The 23,262-nt window shown below is 46.5% G+C and overlaps 1 protein-coding gene across 1 annotated transcript in view; it reads right to left on the bottom strand.

Moving 5' to 3' along the window:
• The window catches only part of CFAP44 (cilia and flagella associated protein 44), an 86,027-nt gene that overhangs the window by 30,012 nt on the left and 32,753 nt on the right, over window positions 1-23,262 (bottom strand). The window contains exons 16-22 of the mRNA XM_084843124.1: window positions 19,432-19,584; window positions 17,159-17,386; window positions 8,196-8,341; window positions 6,350-6,620; window positions 5,971-6,026; window positions 5,106-5,268; window positions 1,737-1,867 (exon numbers count right to left, since the gene is read on the bottom strand). Coding sequence (XP_084699250.1) covers window positions 1,737-1,867; window positions 5,106-5,268; window positions 5,971-6,026; window positions 6,350-6,620; window positions 8,196-8,341; window positions 17,159-17,386; window positions 19,432-19,584 — 1,148 coding nt within the window. The remainder of the gene's footprint in view (window positions 1-1,736; window positions 1,868-5,105; window positions 5,269-5,970; window positions 6,027-6,349; window positions 6,621-8,195; window positions 8,342-17,158; window positions 17,387-19,431; window positions 19,585-23,262) is intronic.

Below are 23,262 nucleotides of genomic sequence, written 5' to 3'. Positions count from 1 at the left end.
GTTTGTTGTGATCCACACAATCAAAGGCTTTAGCATAGCCAATGAAGCAGAAGTAGACATTTTTCTAGAATTCTCTTGCTTTCTCCATGATCCAGGGCATGTTGGCGATTTGATCTCTAGTTCCTCTGCCTCTTCGAAACCCCGCTAGTACTTCCAGTAGTTCTTGGTTCACATGCTGCTGAAGCCTAGCTTGTAGGATTTTGAGCATAACCTTGCTGGCATGTGAAATGAGTGCAATTGTGCGGTAGTTTGAACACTCTTTGGCATTGCCCTTCTTTGGAATTGGAATGTAAACTGACCTTTTCCAGTCTTGTGGCCACTGTTGAGTGTTCCAAATGTGTTGGCATATTGAGTGCAGCACTTTAACAGCATCATCTTTTAGGATTTTAAATAGCTCAGCTGGAATACTGTCATCTCTGCTAGCTTTGTTGTTAGTAATGCTTCCTAAGGCCCACTTGACTTCACTCTCGAGGATGTCCAGCTCAAGTTCAGTTACCGCACTATCATGGCTATCAGGGACATTAACATCTTTCCTGTATAGTTCTTCTGTGTATTCTTTCCACCTCTTCTTAATCTCCTCTGGTTCTGTTAGGTCCCTGCCTTCTTTGTCCTTTATCATGCCCATCTTTGCACAAAACGTTCCCTTGAGATCTCTGATTTACTTGAAAAGATCTCTAGTCTTTCCCATTCTATTGTTTTCCTCGATTTCTCTGCATTGTTCATTTAAGAAGGCCTTCTTGTCTCTCCTTGCTATTCTCTGGAACTCTGCATTCAGTTGGATATATCTTCCCCTTTCTCCCTTGCTTTTCGCTTCCCTTCTTTCCTCAGCTACTTGTAAAGCCTCATCAGTACTTTTCCAGCTGTATTGGCTGCCAGTCCATTTCTGGGCACGATTCAAAGTAATGGTGTTAACATTCAAAGTCCTTAATGGCTTGGGGCCAGGTTATCTGAAGGATCGCCTCCTCCCATATGTGCGTGCCTGGACCTTAAGATCATAATCAGCGGCCCTTCTCTGTGAGCCCCTGCCAAAGGAAGTGAGGTGGGTGGCTACCAGGAGGAGGGCTTTCTCTGCTGTGGCACCCTGGCTGTGGAATGAGCTCCCTAGTGAGGTTCGCCTGGCACCTACATTGTATTCTTTGCGGCGCCAGGTGAAGACCTTTTTATTTTCCCAGGCATTTTAACATTTTAGCTCTTTAGTCTTTTAGCTTTGCTGTTTTAACTCTGTATTTTAAATCCCTGCATTGCTGCTAGGTTTTATTCTGGTTTTATTCCGGTTGTATTGTTTATTGTGGTTTTAATGTTTTATATATTTTGTATTGTTTTATTGTGTGCTCTTTGGTTTTAATTTTTGTGAACTGCCCAGAGAGCTCTGGCTGTTGGGCAGTATAGAAATAAATAAATAAATAAATAAATAAAATTCTACCTTGATGGAAAACAAGAAAGTACACTTGGCATTTAAAAAAAAATGCTTGAGATTCTAGCCACGGGAATCTCTTATTGCCTCTGGCTAGTAGTTATTAAACAGGTGGCCACAACCCACACAAGAAGCACTCACATACATTCAGGCTTGCTCATCTTGGACCAGAATGAGAGTAACACTAGAAGAAACAAAGCTGGAAAGACTGCAGTTTTCACAGAAAGCTATCCAGGCTTTTTTCTTTTGCTTAATGGCAAAATCTTAGGAAATGAAAAATCTCTCCCAGGAAATGAGGGACATAAAAGAAAATGGCACTGACCGCTCCTGCACTTTTTGCAGCCCAATGCGATGTTTTTCCTGTTCCCATGCCAATTCCTTCATCACAAGTCGGATCTTATTTGCCGTCTTTCTATCCATTTCTGCACGAATTCTATGGTCCAACTCAAATTGCTGCATAATAGGAAAAGTAACATCGTATTTGGTTCTGTACCACTTCCTGAAGCAGTGTGGGAAGTTCCACGGGCAACACTGCCTGGGTCTTGTTTCTTCTGGAGGAGAGCAAGTAAGCACTGCGCTTATAGCGTTTGCCTAATATTTAGTTTATTTACAAATATGAAAATAGAGCATAAGCAGAGGCAAGCAGCATATGCACTCCTACCATGCAGCAGTTCTGCTACCACACATTAGTTCTTCATGGAGAAGGACCCTGCACCCCAGACTTTTTGTGCACTGCTCTGTGTGTGTGTGTGTGTGTGTGTGTGATGCACCTCTCTCTCTCTCTCTCTCACACACACACACACACACACCATACATCAGTCCCCCTTCCCCCTAGATCTCTGTATCATGAAACCATCTTGTAACAATTAACTCTCATGGAGACATTCCCTGGCCACTCTAAAGGGTTAATAAATATTAACATGATTTTACTGATTGATTTGTTACATTTATATCCCACCTTTCCTCCAAAAAGCCCAAGGCGGGATACATGTTCCTCCTCCTCCTCTCCATTTTATCCTCACAACAACCCTGTGAGGTATGTCTGGCTGAGAGTCAGTGACTGGCCCAAAGACACCCCAGTGAGCTTCATGGCAGAGTGGAGATTAGAACCTGGGTCCCCCCAGTCCTAATCCAACATGCTAACCACTACACCACACTGCCTCTCAAATCCCGGACTGCGATCAGCTTTGTTTTAGAGCAGCCTTCTCCAATGCGGGTCCCTCCAGATGTCTTGGACTACAACTCTCAGCCAACATGGCCAATGGTTGGGAGGATGGGAGCTGTAATCCAAACATCTGGAAAGACCTATGTTGGGGAAGGTTGCTTTAGAGCAAACAAACTCATAGCAATAGGCCATCCACAGCACTCAAGCACAATCTCACAATATTGTTATGTGCTTCCCACTTCCCAGAGTGATGAGAAATTGCAGGTGTAGTACTACATGCAGGGTTTGTAATACTTGTCTTATATACAGATTCTGTAAGCAGAGCATGTTGGAGGCAATAGCCACTCCTGCAAAGGCAGGAGATCCCTGAAGAGCAATATGTGTGGCCCCACCAAACCTGCATCCCAGTTCCCAGGTAACTCCAGTTAGAAATTGTCCACACCTGCTCTCTACTTCCGTCTCTTCCCTCTGTTTATTCAAACTGCAACGGCTGGTTTTTTTGCTGTCGCACTATCCCCTCCTCTCAACTAGAAGGCCATCATCTTCTCCAAGGTCTGACAGGTATCCCTCCAAACATACAGTAGTACCCAATTGTACCCCAATGCTCGCGCCAACGGTTTTGCGCTAGCACAAACCAACGCCTGCACAACATAACTAGCACTTCCTAGAGCAATGGGGGAAAGCAGAGATTATTAGCAGTAGTGCTGGGGCACAACTGGCTACTACTGCCAGGGTGGAAACTGAGCCGATAGAACCCCAGAACAGTTATGATTCTGAGGAGGATCAGCAATCCGTGGGAGAGGAGCCAGCTCATCCCTCACAGGCACAGCAGCTGGCAGAGATTCCTCCTGCCAGCATTCCTGAGATAGATAGTGACCCTGGCAGTGAGAGAGCGCTGGAGGGGGGCTTGCTAGACACTTGACACAGACACAGGGAGCGACGAGTGATGGAGGGCGCGGAAAGGAGGCGTAGCACCCATCTGGCGTGCAAGCAACGGCCGCCTCCCGTGGACCCAAGGGAAAGAGGGAGGATCTCTCCCTAGCCCATAAGTTCAGGGTCTTCAAGTGACTCTCCTTCAAATGGGGATCAACTGCCTACTCGGAGCATAGGCTACTCTGCTGTTCATTGCTTAGTCACTGGTGATTAGCATGTGAAAGAGTCATGAAATTGTAAAAGGAGTAAAGCCTTGAAAAGAATCCTTTCATCTGTGTCTTGAGTTGGCTATTGGAGTCTACTGAAAGAGGCCGCTATGGCGCCTCCTGACAACTACCCACTTTCCCAGGCTATCCAGTCATTATCTTGTAGCTCCTCGTCTGCCCTCTGCTTTACATGGATGGTAAAATCATTCTTACACAATCCTAATTTCCTGGTATTCAGTGTTCCAAAGAGCTGTTCTCTGGGAAATGTTGGCTAAATGCTTAAGCAATTAAGTATTTGAAAATTATCGGAACTACTGTCATGGGACAGAGCCATTCAAACACAGACTGTAAATCTGTGTTTGAATGGTTCTGTAAATCCATCAAGGCCCCACTAGGAAATGCATGGGTTGTGCAATTGTCGAAAGCAAAGCCCAAGTATTTTTCTGTTGAAGAATACAGCAGACTTCACCTCAGGGCCGGCGCCAGACTCCAGTGGGCCCTCGCCATAGAGCTGCTACTAAGTTCCTGCCACTGCCAAAGCTGCCCATCTGCCCAAGCCTGCAGAAGCCCCCCATCCATCTAAAGCTGCTTGCAGGAGTCCCCCCGCCCACCTGAAGCCCCACTACCTACTGAAAACGTGCACTCATCACCTGCAGAAGCCCCCCTGCTCACCCACAGCCACCCACAGGAGCCCCCCATTTTCTCCTCCTCCTCCACCTCCTCACCTGGCCCGGTCAACCCCACTGACAAAGCACCATGGCACCCAGCCACCCAAGCCCGCAGGCCCTGTGTGCACTTTTAAAAGAAAGAAAAAAAGTACCTACGTTATGAGTAGCAATGATCTGAACCAATCAGAAACTGCTTCCTGGGGAAGACTTGGGCAATGAGGGCTGAGGAGCAATGCAAAGAGCACCCTGTGTCCTCACTGGCCATGTCTGCCCATCCCCCAGACAATGTCTGGTTGGTTCAGGTCACTGCTTCTCATAATGTAAGTTTTTTTTTCTTTTAAAATGAATTGCCACAGCACACACAGGCTTGGCTATGGTGCTTCCTTTCACCAGCAGGAAGGTGGGGAAGAAGGTGGTGGAGCTGTGGCAGGCTCATGGGCAGGGATGGGCCTTTCTGGGCCTCTGGGCCCTAAGCAGCTGCCCACTCATGCTGCCCACTGACGCCGGGCCTGCTTCTCCATTTCAACTAATGGGAGTGAACATGGAAGCAGTGGGCTTGCTTTTATTGGCTGGGGTTTGAGTTTGTTGTTTTAGATGTGTTGCAAGCCAACCTGAGTGCTTAGGATGGAAAGCCAAATAAATTAAATATTTACCCACTGTAGGTACACAAGGCGTGAATTCCAAGCCGTATAAGAAAAACAACAACAGCCCATACATACTGCTCGGTGAAGCTGCATGTGCTCGGGCAGCTCATCATTCATCTGGAGCAGATCCTGAAACGCATGCCTCAGAGAGATCAGTTCTTGTCTCTTCATGTATTTCTTCTGCTCTGCTGCCCTCATTATCTCATCGTATTCCTTTTTTTGCTTGGCATTCTCAATACTATAAATGTGAGAAAAGAAATAACGAGAAGACTGACCGTTTTAACCTATCCAGCAAAGAATGCAGGATGAAATTCTGAAGCTCTGCCTAAAGAAAAGCCTAGCGTTTCCTTATGTAGTAAGGTTTTGGGAACAGAAACGATGCACCTACCAAAGTGCCAGTGTAAGCACTTTGGAGTAAGAACTATCTTTTGCTTATGTTCCCTTACGAATCACCATGTATGCTGATAATGCTGTATAAACAAACAAAGGAACAAATTCCAATTGCATGGCATTGGATTATTAGTTAGGCACCATCACATGAATGATTATACTGTTTATGGAAACGACACTAAAATTACTCTGATAAAGCCAGTAATGGCTTTTGAAGTTTAAAAAAAACACAAAACCCTTGTGAATTGAAGGAATGATTCAGCTTTGAAGAGAGAGTGAGCCTTTTGGTGCTCATTAACTAGAGGTCAGCAACTGGCAGCATATGGGCCAAATCTGACCTCTTGACAGATACTACCTGGCACCTCAATTGCCGACCCAGAAGTGAAAGAGAGATTTGAGGAGAATCCCTTTCATGAAGTGAAAAGGAGAACAGCAACAGGACTTGCCAGTGGGCCACATTGGCTCAGGGTGCCCCTCCATTTGGAAGAGCCCATTTAGCAAAACCAGGATCCAGAGGCAAAGCTTCAAGTCTCACTTTCAGCAATCTTACCTGTAGGCACTAGGATCCTCAATATCTTCTGCTGCTCTCTCTCTATCAAGGCCTTTCTGTAGAAGAATGAAATTACACAACTGATGGCACTATCAATCAACAGCTGGCATGGCTGTTCCTGAGGCTGAGGTAGAATTCCATGCAGCTCCTCAGAAGCATAATACTATGTGCTATGGAAAAATGGTTATTTTTTTTAATAAACAAGGGACAACGGTTATTTTCTAAGACCTCCTCCCTCTCCCCAAAGAAGTGGACATTATTAGCTGAAAAAATACACTTATGGGTTTATTGAGGAGAAAGAGCTGAAAGTTTCCCAATCAATATACACTTTAAAATGAGGTAAGGCCTATGGAATAATGTCTTCCTGATTGTTACTTACTCTTGGGGAGGGAACCTTAGTCTTCAGCACTTTCTTAACCTCCTCAGCAGAAAGGATGTTATAAGTAAAGATGTTGCCATCTGCTCCACAGGTCACCAGAAACCGGTCATCGAAACTTGGGTAAATCCCTTGAATTTTCCCATAATCATTATCGTGTAGGTTGAATGACCAATATCCAGCTATGTTGTCCACTGAGAGTTCTCTGTGGTGAAGAGGATAAATCCTCACTGCTCCGTTCTCCATCCCACAGAACATTAGTAAACCAGTGGAGCTGTAAATGCAATCAAAGCTAAAACAGCTGAAGGCAATTCTTTCTCCATACAACCCTATAAAATTGACATCTAAATCTGTTTAGACTGGCGATAATGCAGAAGGCCAGGTTGATGCAGAATAATAATATAATTCTTATTACAGGATTTAGAAACCACTCTGCATTGAGAGATATCAGAGAAGAATATAATAAATTAAAAAACAAAAGTTATAGTAAAAGCAAACAGATCAATAAAAAGGTGGATGGAATTTATTCATCAGTCAGGAAATGCTTTCCTGAAAAGAAAAATCTTGAGCAAATGCTGAAAACAAAGCAGTGTTGGTGCATGCCTGATCTCAGTTGGAAGGGCATCCCATAAGATGGGAGGCACCACACTAAAGACCGTAGGCCTAGTAAAATCTAGCTTTTGATGCTAGATTGAAATAATCACTGTATTTCTTCAGTTCTCTAAGGGAAGCATGTAATGTATGTCTCTTAAACATTTGGGATGCTACCTAAACGGTATACAAATAGAACAGGTGGGCTGGGTGTTTCTTGAGCTTTCCACATCTCTAAAATGCTATTTAGTTGGACACAATCTGATTCCAAGTATACGAGCTCACGGCTATCTTCGCTGTGTTTACTTTTGTTTCTTGTCTATGGCTCCACAAAACCTGGAGCCAGCTCTGCTACTTGTTCTGAATGGATGAAATTCATTCGAATCATTTGAAATTCAAATGCTTGGGCCCTATGGATAGAGGGTGGACAGGGAAATTTATTTTTTGCCCTTCTATATGCCCTGATCAAGATGTAGAACTTCTATGCAGAGGTGATATTAGGTTATATTTTTGTAACCACTACAACTCACAATGTTTATGTTGGTTTAGTAGGTCTTCATACTAGTCATCATTTTACATAATTCTTCTTCAAAGTACTAATTCCACAGGGTAAGGGTGGGGAATGCTAAGCAGCCAACCATTTTGTCAAACGTGTCGGTTCTTGCAAATATACACAGGCCTATACAATCCCACCACCACCACCACTACACAAAAAAACCAAGGATTTAACATTTATTCTAAAACACTTAGGGAGCAATCCTATGGCCGCTAGTCAGCGGCTAGACAGCCACAGGATACATCAGTTTCTGGGAACTGACCTCAGAGCCCATGCTCCAAGGTCGGTTCCCTGAGAACTGACCCCCCCACACACGCTGCCTTGCGGGCAGCTCAGAACGGCCCTGTGCTCCATGCTTGGAAGAGGAGCGCAGAGCAGTGAAAATGGGGCATTCCGGGGGGCGTTCTGGGGTGGGGGGGGGAGGCGGAAATGCCAGTATGATACAACCTTTGTGTCGTCCAGCAGCCACTTCCCCTGCTCTGCCTTCCCGCGGCTAGACAGCCGAAATCAGCTGCCTCGCTGCAAATCCAGGGCAGGAGAAGTGCGGAGGGGACGATCCCCACCACACTTCTCCTGCCCTGCATTGGATAGGCGGTCGCCTCTGAGTTTGGAGGCGGCCGCCTATCCCCATAGGATTGCGCTCTTAGCTTTCTGGAAACCTTGCTCATCAAACCAATTGACATACTGCAAATGTCATATTACCAAAACGAGATCTGTCTAATGGGATTGTCGTCGGCATCTTCTATAGGAATAACATCAAAGGGTTCATCTTGCCTAGCCTCAGGATCTTTTTGGTGCTGCATAGGAGAAAATGCACAGTGATACAGGAATCCAGTGTCATATTCTCCCTGAAAGAAAGACAGACCACATCATGAAGTGATGTTAAGAGTAGTTTTGTGAAAACACACAATTATTTTAAAAGTCATTTCTTATTCATTACCCTTCCCCTCCACCATAAAACTATTACAGCTAAAAATTACAGCCTAAACCCTCTCCTTTCCTTAGAATGGTTCCATCACAAGTGACATTTCACACCATATAATAATTTCAATTCTGGCTGAGGGAAAGGGCATACTTTCTTTGGAATAAGGTGTCTGCTGGTCTGTTTAAAATTTCAAACAGAAGGGAGGGCTGCACCAATAGAATACAAAGATGCAGAAGCCAACCATTTGCTCTCTCCCAGGGGATAGCTTGTATGTTTGAAATACATCCAGAATGTGCTTCTTTCCATTTAAATTTTAATCTCGTACCCAAGGCTATCTGGAAGGCAATGGGAGTGATAGCACTACCAAAGTGCAAAGAGACTGCTTAATCCCCTCTGTATGTTATTAAAAACTTCTGACTCTAATCAAGTTAGAACTGATCTAGAGACAAAAGAATACAACCTGAAGTGCCATCTTTTAGTTCTTTCTTTCTTACAGTTCTTTCTTACAGTTTCTTCCATATATTTTTTTTTTCGGAGACACTAATGTTGTAACCATATATCAATCTCTGACTAGGTATTTAAATATCTGTCACAGAATGGGAGGGCCTGGTTTGATTTGACCAATCAGCTTCTTTTCTATATGCTTAGTCGAATGTATCTTCAGGGTGCATTTGACAATAAACTATGGTTCGTTTCCTGAAACTTTGCGAAGAGGAGTATTTAGTTTGTACATGTAGGATGTTATTACATCTTACATTTTTGCGGTTATAGATGGTTAATAGAAGGAAGCACTGATTTCAGTTCTTCAAGCAGGCTGTTACTTAAATAACGGTTAACTTGTCCAATCAATTTTTCTAAACTGGGGAGAGTTTCACTCCCACCAGCTTTGTTGTTGTTGTTGTTGTTGTTGTTCAGTCGTGAAGTCGTGTCCTACTCTTTGTGACCCCATGGACATAGCACACCAGGCCTTCCTGTCCTCCACTCTCTCCCGAAGTGTGCTCAAGTTCATATTCATTGCATCGGTGATGCTATCTAGCCATCTCATCCGTTCCATGGGGTTTTCTTGGCAGGAATACTGGAGTGGGTTGCCATTTCCTTCTCCAGAGGACCACATTTTGTCAGAACTCTCCGCCATGACCTGTCCATCTTGGGTGGCCCTGCAACGCATAGCTTATGGCTTCACTGAGTTATGCAATCCCCTTTGCCACAAGGCAGTGATCCATGAAGGGGCCCACCAGCTTTACCAATGGGCATTTTGCTGTTACTGTTCTTAGAACAAATGTCCAACACAAGACAGGCTTGTCAAATGCCTTCTCAGTTCTTACAGCAGCAACTTCTTAACTTCAGTTTGACATTTAATGTTAGGTTTTATTCTATAATGCTTATGCTCTTAAAACAGCATCCAGAGGGGAAGCTATGCTAGTCTTGTTATGGCATAAACTTTCATAGACTACAGTCCTCTTCAAAGCAGGATCTTACTCTTATATCTTCTTTGAAGCATTTAATGCTCTTTTCCCCCTTCTGCTTTTGGTTTGTGAAAACTAGGTGCTTCCAGATGAAGCTTTTATTGTGCAGTTGCTCTGCCTCAGAATTACAAAATTCACACAGAATTTTACAGGGGATCCAGATGTGGTCTTCCATTTGTAACCCACCCATGTTTTCCCACCGTTTCTTTCATCTTTTTTCTTATGACAAACAATTTGTTAAGAAGGGAAAGATGGAATTACTACATAATGCCTTTTGATTGGTATTACTAGGAGCTGGCCGTCTAGAAGCACTCTTTGCTATTGCACACTACCTCCCAGTCCTATCTTTACCATAATTCCATAGTAAAAGGTAAAAAAGGTAAAGGTGTCCCCAACCAGTCGTGTCCGACTCTAGGGTGTGGTGCTCATCCCCATTTCTAAGCCGAAGAGCCAACGCTGTCCGAAGATGCTTCCATGGTCATGTGGCCGGCATGACTGAACACCGAGGTGCACAGAACGCTGTTACCTGTCCCGCCAAGGCGGTACCTATTTATCTACTTGCAATTTCTTGCTTTCGAACTGCTAGGTTGGCAGAAGCTGGGACTGAAGACGGGAGCTCACTCCGTCACGCAGCACTCGAGTCTCGAACTGCTGACCTGCCGACCTTCCAGTCTGCAGTTCAGCGTCTTAACCACTAAGCCACCGTGGCCATAAATCCATAGTACTTCTGCTTAACTGAGGCCTTCCTAACTGGCACACACTATAGATTTTTCTGCAGTTATGCAACATCTGCCCCTATTCACTTCTTTCACAAAGTCCCTCCTATCAATGACACCACCAGAAAAATTGTATATGGGGGCAAAGAAGGGAAAAATAGATTTCTCATGCAGAAGTTTTGTCCCACGTTAGATATCTCAGTGAGAAACTGTGGTATATTTCACATTAATGCTCCCATCCTAAACGTATTTTCTTTGAAGTAAGTCCTATTGATTTTGATGGGTTTAACTTTCAAGTAAGCATGCTTAGGATTGGAGCCTTGTTTTACGTTGAGTTCATAATTCAGTTATAATTTGTATGTGAAAGGTGCCTTTTCATAGAGGCTTAACAATGAGGGGCAGGTAGAGGGGGTAACCTACTTATCGGGGGGTGGGGTGGCTTCCCCCTGGCACCTTCTATGCTTCCTAAGAACAGCCATGCTGGATCAGACTACGGGTCTACCTTGTCCAGCATTCTGTTCACACAGTGACCAACCAGCTGCCTGCAGAAAACCCACAAGCAGGACATGGGTGCAATAGCACCTGCCCAGCTGTGTTTCCCAGCAACTGGTGCACATAGGCATACTGCCGCTGATACTGGAGGCAGCACCTTGCCATCAGGACTAGTAGCTATTGATAGCCTTTTCCTCCAGGAATTTGCCTAACCCTCTTTTAAAGACATTCAAATTTGTGGCTATCACTATTTCTTGTGGTAGTGAATTCCATAGTTTATGCGCTGTGTGAAGAAGGACATCCTTTTATCTGTCCTGAATCTCCCACTCATCAGCTTCATGGAATGACCCCGGGTTCTAGTATTTTGAGAGAGGGACTATGTTATACTGGTACCATGCTTGATAATAACTTGGGGGGGGGGGCACATTGGTACAGGCATCATATATACTAATACTGATTTTCAAATGAGAGTGACCATGCTTATGGCACCATCCATGCACAAGAAGGAGGTATCAGCAGTCTGGGGAAACCCCACCAAACAGCCCAGTGAGGACTGAGCATGTGCAGTGGGCATGGAATGTTGACTGTTAGAGGAAAAAAACCCAGAAAATTGGGTGTGATGGGAATGGAATAGGGTGGCTGGAAAACTGAACAAGAGCACACCACACTGCAACATTTTTTTCATAGAATCATAGAATAGTAGGGTTGGAAGGGGCCTACAAGGCCATCGAGGCCAACCCCCTGCTCAATGCAGGAATCCAAGTCAGAGCATCCCTGACAGATGGCTGTCCAGCCTCGTCTTGAATGCCTCCAGCGTGGGAGAGCCCACCACCTCCCTAGGTATTGGTTCCATTGTCGTATTGCTCTAACAGTCTGGAAGTTTTTCCTGATGTTCAGCTGGAATCTGGCTTCCTGTCACTTGAGCCCATTATTCCGTGTCCTGGACACAGTACTCCAGATGAGGCCTAACCAGTGCTGAGTAAAGGGGAACTAGTACTTCCCAGGATTTGGAAGCTATGCTTCTATTAATGCAGCCCAAAATGGCATTTGCCTTTTTTTGCAGCCACATCACATTGTTGGATCATATTCAGCTTGTGATCGACAACAATTCCAAGATCCTTCTCGCTTGTAGTGTTGTTGAGCCACATATCCCCCATCTTGTAACTGTGCATTTGGTTACTTTTTCCTAGGTGCAGAACTTGGCATTTATCCCTATTAAATGTCATTCTGTTGTTTTCTGCCCAGCGCTCCCGTCTATCCAGATCACTTTGAATTTTGTTTCTGTCTTCCAAATAGATATCCCGCCCAATTTTGTGTCATCTGCAAATTTGATCAGCATTCCCTGCACCTCCTCCTCCAAGTCATTAATAAAAATGTTGAAGAGCACTGGGCCCAGGACTAAGCCCAGCGGTACCCCACTCGTTACCTCTCCCCTGTTTGAGAAGGTCTCATTGATAAGCACTCTTTGAGTCCGATTCTGTAGCCAACTGTGGATCCACCAGATCGTTGTTTCATCTAGCCCACTTCGAGCTAGTTTGCTCATCTGGATATCATGGGGCACTTTGTCGAAAGCTTTGCTGAAGTCGAGGTATATGATGTCTACAGCATTCCCACGGTCCACAAGGGAGGTTACTTGATCAAAAAATGAGATCAGATTCATCTGGCAGGATTTGTTCTTGACAAATCCATGTTGGCTTCAAGTAATCACGGCATTGTTTTCAAGGTGCTTACAGATGGATTGCTTTATAATCTGCTCTATAATTTCTTGGTAGGTTGCACTTACACCAAAAATGGTGTAAGACAAATGGTGTTTGTCTTACTCTTAGAAAACTGTAAATATAAATATGATGATGCCAAAGGAAAGCCTATCATGCTAATATCTCCACTTTTAATATCTCCACTATGACCCAGTTCTCACATAACGGTGGCAAATCTTGGGTTAATTAACCCACAATTTGCTGGGGTTTGGTGCTGCAACCATTTTGAATATGCAACCTCCAATCAGGCCAATTGGAGGTTATTCCATGGCATGTGCAGCTAGACACTATGTGTTAATCGTGGGTTAAACAACCCAGAGTTAACCTACAATCGGGGGTTGCATGCGACTGGACGAACAGGCCCACTGATTCCTTCCTCTCATGCAAGACATATTATTTATTTATTATTTATTTATTATTTAATTTATTAACCGCCCATCTGGCTGGTCACCCAGCCACTCTGGGCGATGTACAACATACAATAAAACAATAAAATTCTACAATAAAAACATTTTCTAAAATACCCTAACCCACCCCAAATGCCTGCCTGAACAGCCACGTTTTTAATGCACGACAGAAGCTCATTAAAGAGGGGGCATGACGGAGTTCCCTAGGGAGGGAGTTCAACAGAGTGGGGGCCACCATAGAAAAGGCCCTCTCCCTCGTCCCCACCAGTCTAGCTGTCCTGGCTGATGGGACAGAGAGAAGGCCATCCGAGGCTGATCTTGTTAAGCGGCCTGTCTGGTGCTGCCGGAGGCTCCTTAAGCTGCGTGTCATCCGCATATTGATGACACTGCACCCCAAACCTCCTGATGATAGCCCCCAGTGGCTTCACATAGATGTTAAATAGCATCGGGGAGAGGATGGAACCTTGTGGCACCCCACAAGTGAGTGGCCACGGGTCTGAAACCTCCTCTCCCAGTGCTACCCTCTGGTACCTGCCAGAGAGGAAGGACCGGAACCACCGCAATACGGTGTCTCCAATGCCCAACCCCTCCAGGCGGTCCAGGAGGATACCATGGTCAACGGTATCAAAAGCCGCTGAGAGGTCGAGGAGAACAAGGAAGGAGCATTCACCCCTATCCAGAGCCCTCCTCATATCATCTACCAAGGCGACCAAGGCCGTTTCTGTCCCATGCCCAATCCTGAAGCCCGACTAAAATGAGTCTAGATAATCAGTTTCTTCCAAGTGTGCCTTCAACTGCACCGCCACCACCCGCTCAATCACCTTGCCCAAAAATGGCAGATTTGAGACTGGGCAAAAGTTGTTCAGAACTTGAGGATCCAAGGAGGGCTTCTTTAAGAGTGGTCTTATCACTGCCTCCTTGAGGCCTGATGGCATCACTCCCTCCTCAAGGGAGGCGTTCACCACTGCCCTGATCCCCTCATCCAGTCTCTCTCTGCAGCCCATAATGAGCCAAGATGGGCAAGGATCAAGTAAGCAGGTGGTCGGCCTTACAGATGAAAGCACTTTGTCCACTTCATCAGGAGGAAGAAGCTGGAACCGATCCCACAAAACCGGTTTGCCACAGGCCGCCTCTTGCTCACTAACTGTATCCACAGCGTGCGGAGTAACACATCTAATCTGATCAATTTTATCTGCAAAGTGCCTTGCCAAGGCCTCACAGGAGGCCTTAGAATGCTCCAGTGGTTCCGGAGCCACAGGACCGACCAGGCTCCGGACCACTTGGAACAGCCTCCTGGGACAGCACTCTGCAGACGCGATGGAGGCAGCATAATATTCCTTATGTTATGTTACTCTGGTAAGGCAGGAGTTCATCCAATCTCCAGAATGTCACATGAAGTCAAGTCCTTATAGGCTGGTGTAAGCATCTCTCTCCTTTCTGCATCTCTCTCCCTTCTTGGTTCTCCAAGATTTAAAGAAATAATGAGCAATTAGCTGTAGAACAGAACTGTGCAGTGCAATCCTAGAAGTGTCTACTCAGGAGTAAGGACCATTGCGCAATCCCAGGTAAGGGTGTATATAGGATTGCAGTTTCCGTTTCTTACAGGATTCTTCACCTCTAGAAATAGGCTTATCCATGTGAGTGATGAAATTGTCCAAAGCAAAAAGCAAACTTTTGATTTGCTTATAAGCACAGGCGTTTAGCTGTATCACAAGTTCAGAATCCATTTGGGGGGGAGGCAAAAACGTTATAATGACAATCATTACAGGGATACTACTATAAATACATTTTTTACTTCTCTGTGTGACCTGTTTTGCATGCCAGTATACTTACCACTTCTGTTTTTTTACTGGCAGAGTACCTGTGCCTGAAATTTAACAGGTTAAGTTCCTTCCCCCCACCCCTGCCACCAAAAGAATGGAGCTGCTTGTGCAGAGGAAAAGATTCACTGACTGAATTTCTGCTTGTCGTAAAGCTTATGCAAAGCGTCAGAGCCTCACATGGGCAATCCTGATACCGAATTAAGAATTGAAAGCAGTTTGTATGCGGAAAAGTGCTAGAGAAATTGTAAATAATGATTATCGGTCAAAACTCACAACTAACAGCCGGCCTCCCCACATTTATTTAGGACAGACAATTTCAAAGGAAGCTGACTCCAGTGGAGATTCCCCCCCCCCGCCTTTTCCCAGAGCACCGTGGTCCCGATCCTGGATCTGCGCATACTTACACAAAAGTAAGAAACACTATCATGCACAGCTATGTTTAGTTTGGCCCATTGCTCCCTCCCGCAAGCCCCACTGTGGCTATTAGGCGTTAGAGGACAGCTATCCCTGTGCCCTTCAGATTCTTGGACTATAACTCCCATCAGCCCCGGTCAGCATAGTAATTGATTATGGAAACTAATTATGATTATACAACGCCCGCCATGCAAAAGGAAAGCAACGCGGCTGGAGGACGCTTATGGAGCTGCCTCCGCGCACCACTTTTTGAAGCTCGGAACTACATTTCCTAGGATGCTTGGTGGCCCGGGAGTGGATGAACGTCTCTGTGGAGGCAACTTCCCCCTCCCTAGGCTGAGCAGTTCCTGGCCCTTTCTCCACGACAACAGAAGGAGAAGCGAATGGAGGATTTTTTTTAAGGAATCAGCTTTGCTGTGCTTTGGTCCATGCAGGGCTCCACAAGCGAATGCTCCGCACCAGTAACAACCGCTTCACAGAACATACTTCCCGGTGGGGGCGGGGGTTGGAGTGAACGTCATCTGACTGGTGGGGGCTGCTCAAGCAATAAGAGAGGCTCCCCCCCCCAGGCTCTCCCCCTGTTTCTCCTTTCCCCTGAAGCTCCAGATGCACCTGCATTTCAGGAACAAGCCTCACTGAGCACAATGGGAGTTACTTCCGAATAGACACACATATGCTTGTGCTGGGAAAGCGGGGGGTTGGGGGGTAACAAAGGCATAAGAAACCACCCCCTTTCTAACCTGATGCTGCGCAGGATCACTATAACAAAAGGAATGAGGTAGTTACTTCCTAAGGCAATAAACCAAGCAATGGAGAATCAGAGCCTCAAGATCGCACTTTACAGCCCTTGTGCTTTAAACTGTGCCATTTCAATTGAGGGGGATCTCTGTAAATTCTGATGTGGGCGTCATTCGGGTGATTCAATGGATTCAAAGGATTCGGGTGACAAGCGTCATTGAGCACAATGGGATTTGCTTCTGAGGAGACACATATATGGCTGTGCTGGGAAAGGCCAGGGGAAACAAAGGGATGGGAAACCAGACCCCTTTCTAACCCGATGCTGTGCACGATCGGATGATCAAAGGTGGAAGGAGTTACTTCCGAATGGCAATAAACCAAAGAACAGAGAATCAGAGCCTTGAGATCACGCTTCACAGCCTTTAGGGGATTTGTGCTTTAAACTGTGCCATTTCAATTGAAGGGGATCTCTGTAAATTCTGATGTGGGCATTTGGGGGACAAGCCTCAGTGAGCACAGTGGGAGTTACTTCTGAGGAGACACTAATTGGTTTGTGCAGGAATGGGAAACACACACCCTTGACTGGGGTCACAGTGAAATGCACACCCCTGGGCAGGGCTAGCATACCCGAGGGTAAATGCGGGGGTTGGGGCACACAAAAGTAGAGAACTTGACTTAAGGAAAAGAATCAGACTTTAAGCAGTCTCAGGAAATCCAGTTTTTCCCTGATAAGCTCCAGGGTGGCTGCTGGATGGCCACAACATCGTCTGTCCCTAACAACCTCCAAACATAGCCGGCTCAGAGTAAATCATTCATGGAGACACCCCCCAAGTCATTTAAGCCACACTCACGAGAGAAGAAACCTTTGGGGCAGGGAGGGGTATAATCTGTGGCCTCATATCAAAAGATAAATGCAAATAGGTTTACCAAAGACAGCCAAAATCTCCCTGGTGCAGAGTAAAACCCACAGAGGATGGGACTTGGAGTCTGTGGTACAAAGATGTCTGGGAGTGGTTCCTCTTCCTGAGGCTCTTCCTCTGGAAATTCAATTTCTTCTAGCTCTTTTCCTTGATCCATTTGCTCCTTTATCCATCGCTGCTTTGCCTTCTCCTTCTCTATTTTCACTTCTTCTCTGCGTTTAATTTCCAGTTCTCTCTTTAAGTCAGTAAAATAAGAACACAAGAAGACTAAAGGTCTATCTAGTCCAGCATCCTCTTCCCACAGTGGCCAACCAGATGCCCTTTGGGAAGCCCACAAGCAGGACAGGAGGGCAATAATCCACCCCCATATTTGACAAATATCTCCTTGCCTTTCCCTTGAACATCTTTATTCATTTTCTGTAGCAAAAACTATATAACAGTTAAGGGTGCAATCCTATGGTTTCTAGCATCGATCATCGTAACCCTCGTACTCAGAGGTTTACGATCATCATCCAATGTGAGCAGAAGACGCCATCTGCTTGTGGAAGGTCACCTTTGGATCCTTAAATGAGAAATGGATATTTGGAATGATTATGTCAAATAGGACAAAATCCAATTTCACGCACACCCCAATTCCTTTTGACCCCACTGATTCCCTTCTGCAAATGGTGAGTCCTGCCAACTCTATTGCACAAGTGGGACCCACTGCTTATTCAAAGGAGATTTAGTGTCATCAATATGAGGATGACACGCAGCTCTACCTCTCATTCAAATCTTCACTAAGGTTGGCCATAGAATCCCTGTCCAAATGTCTGGAGACGGTGAGTGGCTGGATGGGGAGGAATAAGCTGAAGCTGAACCCTGACAAGACCAAGGTACTTTTGGTGGGAGACAAGAGGAGGCTAGGGGATGTTGACCTGGTGTTGAATGGGGTACGGTTACCCTTGAAAGACCAGGTCCGCAGCCTGGGGGTCATTTTGGACTCCCAGCTGTCCATGGAGGCTCAGGTGTCAGCTGTGAGCCAGCGCTGTATCAACTCCATCTGATACGGCAGCTGCGCCCCCTCCTTCCCGACCATCTGCTCCCATCGGTAGTACATGCCCTGGTCTCCTCTCGTTTAGACTACTGTAATGTGCTCTACGTGGGGTTACCCTTGAAGACGGTTCAGAAACTGCAGCTGGTACAGAACGCAGAGGCTCGCCTGATTAAAGGCAGCCGCCGGCGAGATCACATCACTCCAATACTGAAGGAGTTGCACTGGTTACCAGTTGTTTTCCGGGCCAAATTCAAGGTGTTGGTTTTGACCTTTAAAACCCTATATGGTTCCGGCCCAGCCTAGCTTAAGGAGCGCCTCCAGCACCACCAGGCAGGCCGCCTAACAAGATCAGCCTCGGATGGCCTTCTCTCTGTCCCATCAGCCAGGACAGCTAGACTAGTGGGGACGAGGAAGAGGGCCTTTTCTGTGGTGGCCCCCACTCTGTGGAACTCCCTCTCTAGGGAACTCCGTCATGCCCCCTCTTTAATGAGCTTCCGTCTTGCATTAAAAACGTGGTTGTTCAGGCAGGCATTTGGGGTGGGTTAGGGTATTTTAGAAAATGTTTTTATGGTAGAATTTTATTGTTTTAAACTGTTTTATTGTATGTTATACATCGCCCAGAGTGGCTGGGTGACCAGCCAGATGGGCAATTAATAAATTTAATAATAAATAAATAAATAAATTAGCCCCAAAACAAGCAGAAATGCTTGTTTCTGGAAGGAGGCAGGTCAGCAGAGCTCCCTTATTGCAAGATCCTCTAACCTGCCTCCTCCCAGAAATGAGTGTTTCTGCTTGTTTCGGGTTGCTCCAGGAGCGCTAAATTGCCATTCTGCAGGTGGTGGGGGCAGCTTGAGCAAGGGAATTGGTGGAGCAGAAGAGAATTAGCAGAGGCAGAAGTATCCCATTGGATTCTGCCCGTTAATTCTGTGTATAACTCCATTATTGTGGTTTATGTTATACATATGTCTCTCTTTTTGAATCTGAGAATGTATAAAAAATAAATCCATAACCTATTACACAAAATTGTGAATAAGTTATGTCTTGCTACCACTTTTATATATGGCTTAGCTGGAGACTCACTTCCAGCCATTGGCCATCCTAGCTGAGGACGATCAGTGTTGCAGTCCAATAGTTCTGGAAGGCATCAGGATGGGGAAGGCTGAACTAGTGAGTTCAGCATTTTGTACTTTGGAGTATTTAAGTACTATGAATTTAATTTCCTTCTTTATATTGTGGTACTTTACCAAAATGCGAGATTTTATGCTCCAGAAACGGAAGTACTCTGTTGGAAGGTCTTTGATTTTATAGGTAGGTGCCTCTTCGTAATCCCCAGGGTTTGGAGCTGGAACCTGGACGGCAATGCCGTTCTCACAGAGGATAAGCAGCTTGCTCTGTGGCTGCAGGCCAGAACATGAAAGAAAAGCATCAGGCCTGTGCATGGCACTGGATCTTGATGGTGAAAGAGAAAAACAGACCAGAGCCTATAACAAAAAACTTAAATCATGCTATCATTATTATTTAGACCTTCCCCCTTCTTCAGAAGTCAAGGCACCCCATGAGCTCAATGTATACATAGATCTAATCAGCTGAAAATTGTTTTAGCAAGATGCTTAGAGAGCAATCCTAATTGGGGTTGCAAGGAGCCAAGCAGCAGATCGCCCAAAACTCAGCCAGCACACATCAACCAGGGAAGGAGGTGCAGGCGGGAGCAGCTTTACTGGGGTTTTCAGCCTGGGGGATCTTAGGCCATTTTACGTGAGGCATTTATCATGTGCTCATGATTGGCCACTCACAGAAGTTTACAGGTCCTTTACATGACGTCGTCAACCTCCAGAACGTCTCCTGTGTTTTCCCCCAGTTATCCTGCCTTTAAAAAGATGTTGGAATATAACACACACACCCTCGCCGTTTCCGATACTGTGATAATTCCACCACAAGATGGCGCTGTTTTCAATTCCATGTCACGTTTGTCGTCTAAAGCAGGGGTCCCCAACCCCCGGGCCGCGGACCGGTACTGGTCCATGGCCTGTCAGCAACCGGGCCGCACGGGTGTGCGAAAAAAAAACCCTGGGTCCGCGGGGGTCCGCAGGGGAGGAGGCGATCCATCCCTCCCCTACCCTGGAATCCTCGCCAGCCCCGGCTGGCTCCACTCCGTGGCGAGTCTGCGGAGCTGCCGGCCAGCTCCAGCCGCTGGCAGACTTCCGGCCGCTGGGACGCAAATGGTGTCCGCTACGCGGACGGCATTTGCATCCCTGTTCTACAAGTAATAGGCTATGTAAATCTTTACATAGCCAATTACTGCAAAGAATAGGGATGCAAATAGCGTCCGCATAGCAGACGCCATGTGTGTCCCAGCAGCCGGAAGTCCGCCAGCGGAATCCCCTCCCCCAGTCCCTCCCAGTGGAAAAATTGGACCGAACCCTGGCGCCAAAAAGGTTGGGGACCACTGTTCTAAAGGAGCTAATTCTAATCGCGCCACAGAAACAGAAGCAAAATGCTCCGGTAGGGCTGCGGGATTTTCCATTTCTGTAGAGACAGCCTTATTCTTTCAGAATTTCCCCTCTGCTGAAACCAGTGGGGGGAAATTAGGTCTGCAAGCCCCAGGCTGGCATCACTGAGGGGCCTAACTGGGGCTCCTCTTGCGGGGGAATGGAAGGGCTTTGGACCCAGCCTCCAGGGCGGATGCTTACTCCTTGCCAGTGCCTCCGCTGCATCCTAATTCCATTGCACTGCTGTCTAAGGGGGTTAGGATGGTTATGCCTAACCTCCCTCTTTCTGGAATCACTTAGGTCAAGAGCATAAAAATTAATATTTCTCCAAAATATATTCAAACAAAAAAAAAACAGTTCAGAACAGACATAATCATAAACTCAGGGGACAGCACCCAATGGGGTGATTATGCCCCTGCCAATTCATTTGCACTCCACTGATACTCTTCCACAAGTGGTGGATCTTGCCAATTTCATTGAGCAAGTGGGACACTTATGCCACAGAGATTTAGTGCTTCCTACAGGAAGCCCCCAGACAAGCAGAAACGCTCATTTTTGGATTGGGACAAGGTGGTGGAGCTCACTTATGCGAGCTCCGCTGGCCAGCTCTGTTCCAGAAATGAGTGTTTTGCTCATTTCAGGTTGCCCCCAGAAGCACTAAATCTCCACTCTGCAAGCAGTGGGTGCCAATTGTGGAAGGGAATCGGCAGGGCTCAAAAGAACTGGTGGAGGTGTAAGTACCCCACTGGATCCTGCCCATAGACAGGGGTGATCCAGTAGACATTATACACTTGGATTTCAGAATCCGAAACACATAACAAGTTTTGACTAAGTCTTCTTGAAGAATCTTGGGTGAGTGGCTTAGAGAGCAATCCTCTGGCTCCTAGACAGCATCTGGAAGGCCATAGGAGAGTTCAGATTCCTCCGAGGTTGGAGTCAGCTCTCTGACCTTGGACCCAGGAGCCCAAGCTCCCAGTCCCACCCCCCTCCCAGCCGGCATGGAGAGAACTACGTTGACTACCTCTCCGAGGTCACAAAAGCAACCTCAGAGGGAAGGGAAGGAGGGCGTTCCCATGGGTGGGAAGGGGAGAGGACTGGGGAGGCCAGCTTATGAGGAATCCTCTGGCCTCCCCAGCATCCTTCCCTCCCCTGCCCTGCTTCCTTAGCTAGATGGGCAAAAAAGCCTGTCTAGCCGAAATGCAGAGCGAGAAGAGCATGGAGGCAAAGATTGCCTCCGCCGCTCCTCCCACTCTGAATTGGATGGCCATAAGCTTCCGATTTTGGAGGCTTACGGCCATCTCCATAGGATTGTGCCCTTAGTCAAATGTTTTCTGAAAGATCTGCAGTCATGAGCTAAGAGGTCCTGCTAGGGACTATGTAGCCAATTAGGTAAGTGGTTAAGGCTTCAATCCTATGCATGTTTAGACAGAAAAAAAGTCCTACAACTCCCAGCATTCCCCAGCTAGCATGGCTGGCTGGGAAATGCTGGGAGTTGTAGGACTTTTTTTCTGCCTCACATGCATAGGATTGTGCCCTAAGAAACAGGGAACAGAAGACAGAAATAGACAGTTTTCACAATGGAGGGAAGAAAGCAGTGGAGTCCTCCAAGAATCTAAACTAGGACCGGTACTATTTAACTTACTCATCAATGATCAAGAGTCAGAGGTTAACAGGGAGACAAGTTTGGGGTTGAAAGGAGCCTGGGAGGTCTTGAACCAGGGTGTGCTGCAGTTAGGCTCCAGCACCTTTCCTCCTGCATGTGCTCTTGTTCCACAGCAAGCCTGGCAGACTGAGCTCTGTGGTTCAAGGGCACCATCTAGGGGTCAGCACCAGCCTGTCTGAGCATTATCAGCTGACCCCAAGGAGCCTCAGAGCATGTTCCTCAATCCAAGCAATTATTGGACTATCTCTAGCTACTGCTCCCTTTTCCTAATGGGTCGCTTGGATCATGACCTCTCTATGACTTTGACGAAGCACCTGCTTCTGAAAGTATGTTTGCTGCCCTGGACCTTGCTTAGTCCGACTACACAACTGCTTCCAGTTCCTCTGACCCTCATTTGCCTGTTCTGGAACTTACCCCTGCCTGTTTGGGTCCCTGCCCATCCCTCCAATCCACTTGGGCCCCGTCTACATGGCACCACTTTCACCCTTCACCCTGTCACAACTGCGCAGCATTTCAGCTTCGAATTAGCTTCTGCTGGGATACACTTGCGATTTATGGCGGGCTTCCCTAACAGACTCCGCCGTGCCCTTTTTTGGCCATTATTCTTTAATGTGCAGCTGTGCAGTCCCGTGAGTGTGGGGTGCAACAGTTCAGTGGCTGTTTTGTATTTTAGGGGTTCTGCTGTGTCTTTATGTCCCTCGTTAGGTAAAAAGTGGGCGTTCTGTGCTCCTTCATTTCCACGCCATCTGTTTCTCAGTTCCCCAGCCTGAGACTCTCACGATGGTTCGCACCCACAAGCGTGAGCAGTATGTGCCTACTCATCACTCCAAAATGGTGGCTGGAGCAAAGTTGGTCCTCCCCCAAGACACTCCCCCCCCCCCCCGGCCCTTGGGCACTGAGTCCAAAAGCAACCGTTGAGAAGA

The sequence above is a fragment of the Heloderma suspectum genome, chromosome 3 (genome assembly GCF_057233095.1).
Source record: "Heloderma suspectum isolate Gila_16-S chromosome 3, 16-S_ref, whole genome shotgun sequence".
Lineage (NCBI taxonomy): Eukaryota > Metazoa > Chordata > Lepidosauria > Squamata > Helodermatidae > Heloderma > Heloderma suspectum.
This window is presented reverse-complemented; position numbering and strand designations above follow the sequence as displayed.